Source organism: Anoplophora glabripennis, unplaced genomic scaffold, assembly GCF_000390285.2.
Source record: "Anoplophora glabripennis isolate ALB-LARVAE unplaced genomic scaffold, Agla_2.0 scaffold72, whole genome shotgun sequence".
Classification (NCBI taxonomy): Eukaryota; Metazoa; Arthropoda; class Insecta; order Coleoptera; family Cerambycidae; genus Anoplophora; species Anoplophora glabripennis.
Genome location: NW_019416536.1, coordinates 1,458,989 through 1,473,414, shown reverse-complemented (window position 1 = coordinate 1,473,414; position 14,426 = coordinate 1,458,989). Strand labels below are relative to the sequence as shown.

Below are 14,426 nucleotides of genomic sequence, written 5' to 3'. Positions count from 1 at the left end.
GGATCCACAGAGATACGAATTCCCCTGCATTAAGCAAAAGTGGGTCAAGAAGGGTCTTCTGGTTTTGGGTTAATGCTATCTTACGTGGAATACAATTCATTTGATTCAAAATTTCCCAGAATAGGCAACCAGACTTACTTCTACTCTTCGGCCAAATAAGTTTTAACAAGTTAAAGTGTAATAATAATAAAATAATGTTAAAACATTATTTTGATTACATATTTTGTTTGTTAATAAAACATCCACACATTTCTTCTAAGTACAACAATCGGGCTATTTCCTATGTCAAAATTGGACGCAATCAAGCGCAGGAATATTCGAGGGAATAGCACCGAAATCATAAACTTACTAGACACCTAAAAACACTTTATTTCCTCTACCGTTAAGAGAACTTTTAATAAACCTCCAACTTCGTAAAAAATATAACGAAAGGGAGCCTTGAGCCAGAATACTTAGAAGACTAGTCAATAAACGAGCAAAAAATCAATGACTTCCAAACCGTCGTATAAGATGGAGAGCTATCGGGATAACTAGTTGAGTTTTTCAATCGTTTCCTGTTATTTTTTTGGTATTTAAAGATACGTATCATTACAAAAGATACAAATTAAATTAAAATATGAACTCAAAGTAGACTATTCAAATTAGAATACATATAAACGCAATATTTCTGTTGTTATACGTTCATAAATTGAATTTATCTGTGTGAACTATCCTTCGTAATTTCACAAAACTTGTAAAATCTTAGTTTAATTAATAGACCAGGGCAGACTCGCATAATAAAAGTGTAGATCCCTAGATCTGGGCGAGGTCCGGAACATTTTCAAAATAATCCAGAAAAAATTTGCTTGTCTCCTCTCGCTTCCACCTCAAAACAGATCCGCCTTGGTCTATAACCTGAGCGTGAACTTAGCCAGGCGGACAAAGAACATCACGATAGTCGGTACCGAGTATTCACTTGATTTTATATTGCAATTATTCTGACTAGTCTAAAGGGTAACTTCGTATCGAGGTATTATAGTCCTCATCTTCACATTGTAGGATAAGTACCTCGGAACTTGCTTTATTTCATTGCCAATTTGCATGCAGTGGTAAATTATTCCCGAGTTTATTCGCATATTCATGAATACTATAACAGTTGCACCAGTTGTTTTGCTGTTTAGAAGTATCGATCTAATTATCTTCGACAGGATTGAGCTTAAGGCATCCAATAGATTTTGTAGCATACAACATAATAATATAATACTGCCGAGTTATCCCAAAATTTATTTTTGCAAATTTACTTACAACAGAACCTCAAACGGTAAGGTTAAAACCGTTGGAGAGTTTCCTTTCAAAGTGATCCAAAGTAAGTAGTTCACTTAGTGTAAAGTAAGTAATAACTATCAATATTCACTAACAAATAAGACCTTTGCATGAACAAGTTTTAGTTGAATAAGTAATTTATGTTTGGTTATTGTTTGAGCGACAAAGCTAAATATAAAATTTATGACCAACTGAAGGATAGTGTAAATCTGCAGCCATCGTGAAAAATTGTTTATGGAGGAGGAATGAACCTATGCTTTTATGTAGTAAAACACTTTATTGCAAAAGAAATAAAGCTTCGTCTTGAACATATTTGACAAAACCACTTTTAGTATGCTCCCTTAGGGAACAGTATTTTTTGACGAAGTTATTAGGGCCATATGTTTATTGAGGAGACCACAATTATTTTTTTATTTTATATCAGCCAGTTCTTGTCTCTCTTATTTTTCCTGTCTTAAAAAAGATACAACAGCAGTTTTTACTGACAAATGCCGCCATCTTCTTGATGGCAAGGCAAACTAAAATCTTTTAGATAATACAAATCTGATTAAGAACGTTTATTTCTAATGAGACTGAATTTCCCGTGATGTCGAACATGATATTTTCTTTATTAGTCTTTAATCTTTTATTTATGTGACAATATCCTCTACGTTAATAAGTTTCTTAATTTTATAATTATATATTTTCTTTGGTCTCATAATTTTCCTTATGATTTCCATCTCTATTATTCTCATTATTTCGGCTACCGAATACTAATTAGGTATATAGATACTCTGCTGGTTCTCTGTTTTTCTGAGGATTCTCTTTTGGTAATTTATGGTATTTCCAATAGATCTTTCTTGCCGCTTTAATTCTTCCACTTTGAGCTTCCATATATTTTTTTCAATGGTCATAACTCCTAGGTATCTAAAATATCCAATTCGTTTCTACTTGCTGGCAGTTTTTCTTGTGGTTTTACAATAATTCGTTACATATCGGTTTATTACTTGACCTCTAGTTTTAGCTTCTCGCGAAACATAGTTCTTCTCCCAACATCCTCTTGTTCATCGCTATCAGTACTATGTCATCTGCGTATCCCGTAACTTGTTTTGAGCATCGTGTTATACTCCAGTCGAATTAGATCATAAAACCTGTAAATTTGAAAAAATTATTAGTAGACATTTTATTGTACTTTATGACGGGGAAGGGTATCTGTAGAATGATAATAAGTGCAAATAGGTAAGTTAGGTAAGTTTACGTGTTTTTTACTTTTCTTACTGACGACCTATCGGAAAATTAGTAATTTTCTATTATAGGCAAATAAATTACCTACAATTTAAGGTAGCTAGAGTAATTTCTTTGTTTGCTATAAAATGAAGGTCTAACGCGGAAATACCAGTTTTCGAAAATTACGCATGATTATTGACGTTAATTTTAGAAGTTAATATCGTAGATATAGGTTCTAATTGATCCAAAGAAACGTATTGAAAAAGAAAATTTTAAGTTACCCTTTACAACTAACAAGTAGTAGTAGTAGCAAAGGGGCGGCCTCAGCCTGGCAATTAGGCCACAAGTGGGCCCTTTTTGCCTACCCTGCCGTCCCATCACCTATCCCCTCTCTGCCTCTGACCCTCCTCGAACCTACCCGACGCCCTAATGAACGCCAGGATTTTGGTCCATGGAAGGTCTCTCACCTCAACTCCTTGCAGCTCTTCAGCACCAAAGTCTTTATGTCTTATTCTCCCAAAGGCTGCACAATGTCCCAGAAGGTGGACAGGGGTGTCCTCCCCTTCTCCACACTTCGGGCATAGAGGGCCCTCCTCAATTCCTATTAAACTTAAATGCAGTGACCTGTCAGAACCCCCACCATTTGATTTAGGGCTCTTCGACTAAGGCTCAGCAGACATCTCGTCTTGGATTTGCTAGGTCCATGTATAAAATTATGGGCCTGCTTACATCCTCTGTTTCTCCTCCAATTCTGACCTAAAGTTTGATAGGCCCATTTATTGAGGGCCCCATTGATGCTGCCTCGTGTGATACCTAAGATTGGTTCAGGTCCCTGGCCAGGTCTCCTGGATCCGAGACGAGCTAGTTGATCAGCCCTCTCGTTACCAGGGATACCCATATGGCCTGGAACCCAAACCAACTCTACCTCTCTTCGTCTGACCAATGACTCTAGAGCGTCTCCACATTCCTGGACAAGGGCAGACCTAGTCCTCGGGGAGCTAACCGCTCTGAGCGCGGCCTGACTGTCAGAGCAGATAAAAATCTTCTCCTCTACACAATTCCTTACCTCCTCCTTGCTTGCTACCATCAAAATGGCAAAAACCTCGGCCTGGAAGACTGTAGCATATATATACCCAGTGAAACTACAAACCCCAGTACAACTAACAAAGTAGGAAATACAAAATACCGTTATAAACAAATTGTTCCAGGGTCAGGCAAAAGCCGCTCGGGAATTCGCTCTTTTTACATTAAATTAGCTTATTTTTTCGGTAATTTAAAAAAAAAGAGAAATCACCTATGCCTCCTTGTTCCCATGACAACTTTTTTTAATAATGTTAATTGTTAATTTAGTTTTTTTAACCGAATTTGCAACGTGTTAAAGTCGAATAATAAATTTTTTATGTTCAAACTCTAATTCGCCTGGAGTATTATTACATGTCAGTGCTGTCGATAGATTGTCTCACACTTGATCTTTTGTTAATTTTCTCTGTATCTTCTCCGTTGTTATAATTTTCGCTGTTGTCGTAGAAAGAAAATATACACTGTAATGCGTAATTCTACATAACCTATTATATATTACGTTCTCATTATTAAAGTTTTTAATTATTTTCGGGTGTTGTTTCGGCGTTGTATATTTGGCCAGTCGCAACTTACTGGAAATCAGGTTAGAGAGAAAGGACATCATTTTCGCGAAATAATAATTATGACCTCGAAACGGATGTGCTTCCTCAGCTCGTTTGCATCGGGCTCGTTTAATAATTTACAATTTTATTGTTCCAGGGCAACGCCAACAGTGTTAATTGCTTTTCCTCTCGTGAGCTGACAAAGGAAGGGCATTTTCTTAAGGAAGAGGACACTGGGGCATATAAATAATAAACAGTAATCGTCCGCGAGGCAGGGACATAAATTCAGATCCAGGAGTTTTATGTAAAGGAGTGGGTGTGGCAGCTGAATAATATATAATTCCGGCGAGCTCCGGGGTGTTATTGCACCCGGTCCGGTCTCCGGTGGAAAACTATAAAAGTGAATAATGCACTAAGTTGACAGTTCGCCCGAAGCCACCAACTTTTCCCTAATGAGTGGAGGACAGTGTTTGCCGATTAACTCGGCTATTTCGTGTAAACTTTCGTCGGGCTTTGTAGTTTCCTGTTTCCTGCTACTCTTGTTACTTCATTTAGGTAAGTTACTTCGGAATGCCGTAGGATTACATGCTTAATTTACATCAAGTTTAATTTGCCTGAATATTAAATGAATAATCATATTTTCCCGGCTTCTGTTCGGCGCGTAATCAGATATTACGGTATTACCTCCTTAGCTGATTTGCACTCCTAATCCAATTTATCCACGCGGTGTTATATCGCGTTAGGCGCTTTACTTCATCGTTTTTAGATAGTCTTATTAAATTACGACCAGGTACAGGGTACCCTGAATAAAATAATAACTTTTTGAAGTTGAAGACTGTAGAATAAAATTCCTAAGGTACTATTTGTTATTGTCGCACTCATAATAAAGTACGAAAGATTAAATCAAATGAACTGTGTTTGAAACTATTTCGGACAAGTTTTTCTACAAAAGGACGCTGGAGCAGTACATTTCATAAATTGAAAAATATAGGAATAATAGATTATTAGAACTGTCCGTAGGGAAATTCCATAAATCCAAAGGCATTTCAAGAAATTCGCATTACTTGGTCATTTTTAGACACAGCCTTATTAAATTGAGACCAGGTACAGGCTACCCTGAATGAAGTAATAACTTTATGAAGTTGAAAACTGTAGAATAAAATTATTAGGATGTTATTTGTTATTGTCGCAGTCACAATAAAATATGAAAGATTAAATCGAATGAACTGCGTTTGAAACTATTTCGGACAAGTTTTTCTAGAAAAGAAAACTGGAGTAGTACATTTGCACAAATTGAGAAATATAGGAATAATTGATTATTAGAACTATCCGTAGGGACATTCCAGAAACCGAAAGGAAAGGCACTTCAAAAAATTCGCATTACTTGGTCATTTTTAGATTCAGTTTTATTAAATTGCGACCAGGTACAGAGTACCCTGAATGAAATAATAACTTTCTGAAGTTGATTACTAGAACAAAATTCCTAAGATATTATTTGTTATTGTCGCTGTCGCAATAAAATATGAAAGATTAAAACAAATGAACTGTCTTTTAAACTATTTCGTACAACTTTTTCTAGAAAAGGAAGCTAGATATGAGTAGTACATCTACACAAATTGAGAACTATATGAATATTTGATTATTAGAACTGTTCGTAGGGACATTCCATAAACCCAAAGGCACTTCAAAAAACTCGCATTTTTAGAAATGTCCGCATTAAATTAATTGTGTTCAAGTAAATGGTTCCTTGAATGAGATAATGACTTTTTGAAGTTGCAGGCTGTAGAATAAAAGAAGGTGTTGTTTGATATTGTGACACTCATGATAAAATATGAAAGATTAAAACAAATGAACTGTTTTGAACACGTTTTTCTAGAAAAGAAAGCTGACTGTGAGTAATACATGTGCAAAAATTGAGAAATATAGAAATAATTAACGGTTAGAAACATTGACATTACATAAATTTCGAAATTGCAAATAATACAATTTTGTTACCACATATGTATTTGTTACATAAATCTCGATGGTTCCAACTTGGAGTAACAACTATTGTTTTGAACTGCAATATCAAGACGTGTTAAATTGATAAAACAGCATTTTAATAATTATTAACATGCTGTTATATTAAAGAAATGAATTCTTCGTGAAAAATTAATAAAAGGGGTTTTTACTATTTCAATATCTTTAAAGGCAAAGTTACAATTTAACTAAAATTTTCCTGTATAGATACAAGTAATAACGGTAACCATTAAAACATCCAACATTTCTACAAAGACTTAACAATTTATTAATATTAAAGTGTCGTAACAGAACAAATCATTAATTTACACTTTAATTATTGCTTTAATTAGGGCTCAACTACTATAACGTTTAATTTCATTCAAGAAATAAATAATAAATGTTTCAATTTCACAAATTCTGCGCGCCCCGAATAACTGAGAAATAGATGAAAAAGTTACATAAAGAACAATTAATTGCCCTCTGTGGTTATTCCAAGATTTATGCTCGTGAAAGGAAACTAATTACGGCTCTTAATTAATTCCTTGTTATATAACATAGACAACGTGTCTTTTTGGGAAACCAAACATTTAGTTTAACTTTGACGATGTATATTATAAAAATTTATAAGTATAAGTAAATATTATAATTTTCTGGGGTTTCCCATTTATTCAGTTATTTTTACAAAAGAATCAGATGATTTCTCCGTATGGCAAAAGGGTACATTTTCTTTTTGAGATGCAGTTCGTGTAAAGATGATTTATTAAAATTATATTTTAGGCGCCTTTCCAAAAAGAAAACAACATATTTACGTACTTAATGCCTCAGTGTTGTTAGTTTTTGACCGTCTGCAAGAGGGCACCAGTTACTATCTATCTTAGCGACATTTCATGACATAACGTTTTTGAGGTTAGGTTCATTATAGCCTTTATCTTGTATTACAATTGAAAATTTCATTTTACAAAAGACCTAAAGCTTGATCTAAATCAGTTTACTTTTTTCCACTTGAAAAATCGCATATTAGCTTAAATACACTTAATTTTAGTAAAAAGGTAATCATATAAAAAACAAAGTAATATTAGATATCAAAATACAAAGCAAGTGCAAAAAAGCAATGAAGGAGAAATAATAAAAGAAAAATGCAAAGTAAACAAATGACAAAATGTTTTATTTAAATTTGTTATGAATAGTTTTTGACCAATAGGTGGTTTCTAAGGGAACGCATGGTTCGAAAAATCAAATTATTATTATTTGCTATTGTAATTGACTTCTATTTCCGATAAATTCAGAAGGATTACTGTAAAACGGTTATCAAACTGTGTGTATAGTTAATTATTATCGAAGATACGGTCCAGATAAAGTGTTATACGATTTAGCAGTCGTACTATAAACTAGGAAGATAATTAAATAAACATTATATGTAGCGCCAGTTGCTGGCAATCGTTTTAAATGGCCATTCTAATTGCTACCATCCCAGTGATAAATACAGCAGAAGCGCTAAATAAAAACAAAAGATGAAGACTTTATTCTTTCTCTCGAATAATTTGTTTGCTCTTTGATAATTGATAAGTTGCCGATAATTATCCCCATTTGCTATTCATGTTTTTCTAAAATGTGATATTAGATGCCAACATTTTTGTTCGAAGAATATTTTTATGCTTTTTTTTATATTGATTTTAATAAACCTTGAACATTTTCAAAACTTAAAATAGAGTTTCAAACCCCTTGCGCCTTCTTTTCTCAAAGCAAGTAAATTTAAGTAGTTTAAAAAGTTGTATATTTTTTAATTAGTTTTGAATAGTAATTATGGAAGTAAGATCACAAATAGTCTGTCGTCTTTACCGGTTTTGCTAAAATGAAGTCTTGATGTGCTGTTAAGTTCTTTGTGATATGTCTGTAATGTACATGCGAAGATATATATCCATTTATCTTTTGAGGCAGTCCGTTCCAATAAAAAGTTATTACAAAATTTCTCGATGCTTTCATATTTCATAATTTGCAATTCCTTTCCGTAAATAATTAATATGCAAACAACTCCAGCAGCTTCACATCAGACTTATTCATTTTGTCAACCGCTTTTTAATACTGTAATAGAGGTAGATATTAAAACGTAATTTTTCATACAGTCGCCTTTTTAAATATACAATTTTAATAAAGCAAGGCTTCGCTTATACACAGTTACTTTTCTTGGTAAAATGATACACTTCGCGTTTCTCTCATTTTTTCCCGAAAGTATAATTTCAACGAGATTATTAATATCGATCCTCGTCCGAAAAACAAGTGAGTTGTAAGGACGTTCTTTTATTTTTAATGATAGAGTTAGTTTAACTTTAAAGTCGGTGGGTTTTGTGAAGTTTAGAATTGCCCACAATACCAAGTCATCTGAAAAAGTTAGTCCGCCGATTTTTAACAACTTTTGCATGAAAGTTGAAATAGAGTTGGCAAGTGCTTTTCAACTTCGGAATAGTTTTAATTTCATACGTGCATGCAGATGGTCAAACTACCTCTTCGCAGCTTAGGTGAATATCTCGTTAAAATTAAGATACGCAAAAAGTTGACTGTGGGTTCCAAACTGCATTAAAAATTTATTGTTTTATTTCGTGTACGGGTGTGACTATTGCGGTCGGCTTTCCCATATTCAGCGCAGGAGTCTCATCCTGTAACAGAATTTTCTAAATGTAAAAAATCATTATTTGGCGTGATAACCTAAAAAATTATAGAATATTCCAACTTTTTTTTTCAGAAACACATTTTAAAATCATTTATAAAATTCTACTCATGCGTAATTCGTAGATTCTCTTATTTTTCAAATCAAAATCACATTTACGAAGAAAATCCATGAAGTACATATAATTTTCTCTCTGGTCTCTAAAATTCAAAGATTGAATTGAAAATGTTCAAAGACGATATCTGCAGAGGTACATCAAAGCAGAATCCATAATTTTTTTTCCAAATTTTCCCAGTAAATTTTCATCAATTTGCACTATTTTTCACAAGTTTTTTGAGGTTAGGAAAAAATTGTGACGTGATGGGCCAATTCTGACCCCAGATTCGTGTTCAGGGGGCCAAATTACTACGAAAAATAAATGTCGCATAAAAAGTATACCCAACTTTTTTCTTCTGTGTGGCTGTGAATTAATAAAATACAATTAAATAATAAATTTTTATACATAACGTTTAATTATTATTAAAGGAAATAATTTTAATGGCAGTAAAAAATTCTGTTTTTAATTATTTCTCGAAGTGGTTATTAATTTAATGGCGAAACATTTTCGAAATTAAAAATTTTTAACCACATTCCACTAGATATTTCTTGAAATAACAAGTTACTCGTCGAAGCGAATCTTGAGTAAAAAAATCATAACAGAGACGGCCCTGCAAACCATTCTAATGAACAAAGACCATCAGTGTGCACTTCAGTGTTACTATTTTCCTATTTGAGCTGCCTATCTGAAACGAAACTTTTTAATATACCAAAGCGGATACTTCTGGTTTCACAAAAGGGCTAATTGGGTATAAAAACAGTGTTTCCAGTCTTTGTACGTTAGCTGACTGCGCTATACATTTTGCCTCTCTTTCATTTATCATTTTATTAACCAGGAAATGGAATTTCATATCGTCCCCTGCGTAGAATACGGTTTAAAATGTAAATATATTTCTGTGTAGATACGTTTTATGTTTCCTAATAGAATTTTTTCTGGAAATATAGGTACTATAAATTTAATAACAAAACGATATCAAATGAACCGTAAAAATGTTCTTCGAAGCAAGCGATGTACAGTATGTCCACGATTGGGGTGACCGAAAGGGAATATATTTTCCATTTGATGGAAAAAATGTTCGAAAAATCATCACTGTTTAAAATTTTGACAAATGAAAAAATGTGATAAAATTTCAATTTATTGAAAAATATTCAACTAATTTTCAATCATCAAGTTTTTGTTTGTCGAATTTGTTTATTGCAGGATTATTCTTGGACATCACGAAAACTCGACAAAAGTGACGTTTTGAAAGATTGTCTATTGCTGTGCTTTAATCAGTTGCCATTTTAGTCAAAAGTAAGGTTATTACCATTGATCCAGCTGAATATCGAATAACAAACTTAAGACATCGAAGACTAATCTCTCGCAGATGCATCCAATTACAAATGTTAACTTTGCTCTTTGTGCATACAGTTTTGTTCTGGTATATGAGAGAAGGGTATAGAATTTCTCAAATAATAAAGTACAACGTAGCGTGAGAAAATGCACTTATTGTTTGTCTTTCTCTGGGAAAGCGGGTTGTGTTTTCCCGTTGTGTTATTTCCAGAAATAAGTATGCATAAGATATATGGCGAAAATCTAGGCTATCTAGGATAAGTTTTTCTTTCTTTTATTAAAAGTCTAGGAAGTTGCATATGCTTCATGTTTATTATCAGTAAGTCTTTAGTTATCCTGGATTGCGTATAATAATATATCTGCGCTTTATGAATTTCATATTTGTACTTGGAATAAGTCACGTTGAAAATGGATATCTACAAAACTTGATTAAATCTCTTTCAAATAAACCGACAGATTTATTCACAGGTCCATTTAGAGAACTTATTGGTACATATTTGTAACCCACACGGCGTTAATAGAAACTCTGTATGATAAACATCGTCAAATAAAAACACAACAAGATTGAATCCATTTACAGGTACTACTATGTGTATGATGTCACGATACCCACGTTCGATTTTTCAGTGTTTATAAAACGTTTTGGTTTTTATTTCATATTTCATGTTTATGTTTTCATAAACGTATATATGAGCTGATTTTAAAATTCTCGGGAGCCTCCGGATAAACAAAAATTGGTGGCACATTGCCTTTTGTTGAACGCAGGCAATGACGTAAACAAAACACAACGAATTTTATTCATTCATTTTAGACATGGTAACATAAAACAGTATTGAAGTCGTAACACGGAAGTTATAAATGAAATACCAATAATACTACCCAATTTTATCTTAGAAAGGCGAATTTTGAGAAGTGACGAGATCTTGACATGCGGCATATGGTTTGCCCTGTATTTTTGTCTTCTGAACACGAATCCATAGTCTGTTTTACTCCATCACCCTTCAGTTTTCCGTAAATCGCTGAATACCTTCAGAAAATCGCTAAAAATCTTTAGTAAAATGAAGAAATTTTGGAAGTGACGAGATCTTAACATGCGACACATATTTTCCGTACGTAATTTTCCATCTTGAATCCGAATCCGTTGTCAGAATTACTCCATAACCCTCTAATCTTCAAAAAATCGCTGAAGATCTTCAGAAAAAAAGGCGAATTTTGAAAAGTGACGAGATCTTGACATGCGGCATATGGTTTCCCCTGTATTTTTGTCTGCTGAACACGAATCCATAGTCTGTTTTGCTCCATCACCCTGCAGTTGTCCGTAAATCGCTGAATACCTTCAGAAAATCGCTAAAAATCTTCAGTAAAATGAAGAAATTTAGGAATTGACGAGATCTTCACACTTGATACATGTTTTTCGATGTAATTTTACCTCTGGATCCGAATCCGTTGTCAAAATTACTCCATAACCCTCTAGTCTTCAAAAAATCGCTGAAGATCTTCAGAAAAAGGGCGAAATTTGAGAAGTGACGTGATCTTGACATGCGGCATATGTTTTCGGACGTATTGTTACCCTTTCAATCCGAATCCAATGTCAGATTTGCTCCATCACCGTCTTGTCTTCAAAAAATCGATGAAGATCTAAAAAATAGCAAATTTGTAGAAGTAACGACGTCTTCATATATAACTCATGGTTTTCGATGTATTTTCATCTTCTGTTAATTAAATCATTGCTCTCCAATCTTCATCAAAGTATGAAAGTGAATACGGATAAGAATAAGAATTAGCACATTTATGTCATTTGTATGTTCTTTCGGATGGCCGTTGATTTTTCCGGCGTTCCACTGCCCCATCAAACTCTGTCACTTCTCAAATTTCGCCCTTATTCTGAAGATCTTCAGCGATTTTTTAAAGACTAGAGGGTTATGGAGTAATTCTTACAACGGATTCGGATTCAGGATGGAAAATTACGTTGAAAAACATGTGTCACTTGTTAAGATTTCGTCACTTCCTAAATTTCTCCATTTTACTGAAGATTTTAGTGATTTTCTGAAGGTATTCATCGATTTACGGAAAACTGAAGGGTGATGGAGCAAAACAGACTATGGATTCGTGCTCAGGAGACAAAAATACACAGGAAATTATATGCTGCATGTAAAGTAATAAGTATAAGTAACCAAATGAATGGACAACGCTCGTCAGCAGCGACAGCAATACTTAAAAAATATCGCCTAAAGGCGAATCTACTCGAAATATCTGTCGCATCGTACGTAAAGTACAAGTCAAATTTTGCGTAGGGATAAACATTTAAAGCAATGGTGGCTATTTTAATACAACGAGCACGGGCTTTGAGTGGTCGTAATATTTTGGCTTGTATAGCGAACGTAACAAATATAATTTATCAAGTCGCAGACCTTGCGGTTTTGTTCCATTCCGAAAATCCCGAGTACCATAATTAGTTATTTTCAATATTAAGGGCAGGTAATCTTACTGCGAGATTGTTTTCCGTCGTTCTGTTGGAAATCGTAGATGTGTCATTCCCCCCTAAACGCAACCGCTGAGGTGTCGCAGCCGTAGCTAACATGTTTACGGACGTTATAATTAACTCTGGAAATTTAATTAATTTCCATATTCATACCGGCGGAAATGTAGATTTGGCGGCATAAAAAAATGACAGTGTGTGTAACGGTTCTGTAGTGTACATTAAAATATGTGTAATGAACGAAAGAGGAGCACCTCAAAGCACGTTGCCCTTTTGTGATTCGGCGCAATTTAAATTGGAATAAAAATCACATTATATGCGCTGGTGAAAAAGCGAATCAGAATTAATTAGGACTTCATGTAGCCGGTTGCATACAAACTGCATGCTATAAAACGTTTCTCTTGTGTAAAATGGCTAAAAGCATCGAATAAGTAAAGAGCTAAGCGTCTTTAATTTCTTTTGGAGCTAAGGAACTATAAAACTGATTTTGGGTCAACCCTTTAGTCACAAAGATACAAAAACAGAAACAACACGAACATTCATAGTTACGGGAAATATGAAATAATATGCAATGGATCCATTGAGTGAAATTATTGAGTACATTTTTAGTTAATATTGGGCATTTTGATAATTTTACACATTTTTGATAATATCTGAACTAAAACTGATAATTTCACTCATAAAATTTTAATTGTTTTAGAGGATCAGAAATTAACAGAAGTTCTTCTTTTATAAATAATCGCGATTCTCTCCGAGACCGTTGAATATAAGTATAGGATACCTCTATACAGGGTCGGAAAGTCCCCATGGTTCATCGGCCGTTAGGTGAGAGCGATAAAGAAAGTCATAGAAATCCGTGCGATAGAGAAAGATGGCTATAATGAAGGCGTCTAATAGTCACAGCCCATTTCGCCCTTCCAAAAATAAGAAGTGGATCTTATTTGAAAAGTAAAGAGGCTTTTTTACGTATTTAAAAACAAAAGTCTGTGGTTTGTTTGGTCTAATTCGCCCGAATTACAAGGGAGATATCGGAAACGAACAAGAGTAAATTTTTTATGAAACGAGGGATGTTCTTTGATATTTTCAATACACAAATGTCCGTAACTCTAAAGCGGAAAAAAATTATCCTTACCGAACCCAAATTAAAGTTTGGCCAGTTCATCTTGAAATATCCTGTATATCTGACATTATCAAAAGTCTCTTTCGGCGGGAAAGATACATCTTACAAGTGCGAAATTAACAAAGTAATTTGCATAACTCGAACGGAATTCAATACCGAGTAACAAAAAATATGGAGAGCCCGCAGGCATTTTATTTTCTAGAACACCCTAAACTTTTATTATTCATGCATATTTAATGCAGAACGGGGGCCCCCATTATTTTATATTTGTTCTCGACCTCCCTGCGCTTTGCTCTCTTTCCTTCGTTAGTTCCGAAGGAGGAAGTTCGCGTTTTGTTTTTCAAAAGTATTTATTTTCCATACGATATAGTGGCGGGGTGTCAACAATTTTATTGAAATATAATGCGGGCTGTAAAAACTTCTGCTGATTCCTCGAAGCAACAGACCGGCAAGATAATATATAAAAGTGGAGATAGACAGATTTATAACGTTTTAGTAACGGCGTCACGGAGCTGGCGCATGATGAAAATATATTTGTTGCTCGGAATTACTGAAAAATGTGTTCATTTAGGGAGTTCCTAAGAGGGTCGGGAATATATTAG

General features: G+C 34.0%; 1 protein-coding gene across 1 annotated transcript in view; it reads left to right on the top strand.

The window, feature by feature from the left end:
* Positions 1-4,582: 4,582 nt before the first annotated feature.
* Positions 4,583-14,426, top strand: part of LOC108908984 — a 114,498-nt gene continuing 104,654 nt past the window's right edge. Inside the window, exon 1 of the mRNA XM_018713188.1 lies at positions 4,583-4,685. Coding sequence (XP_018568704.1) covers positions 4,583-4,685 — 103 coding nt within the window. The remainder of the gene's footprint in view (positions 4,686-14,426) is intronic.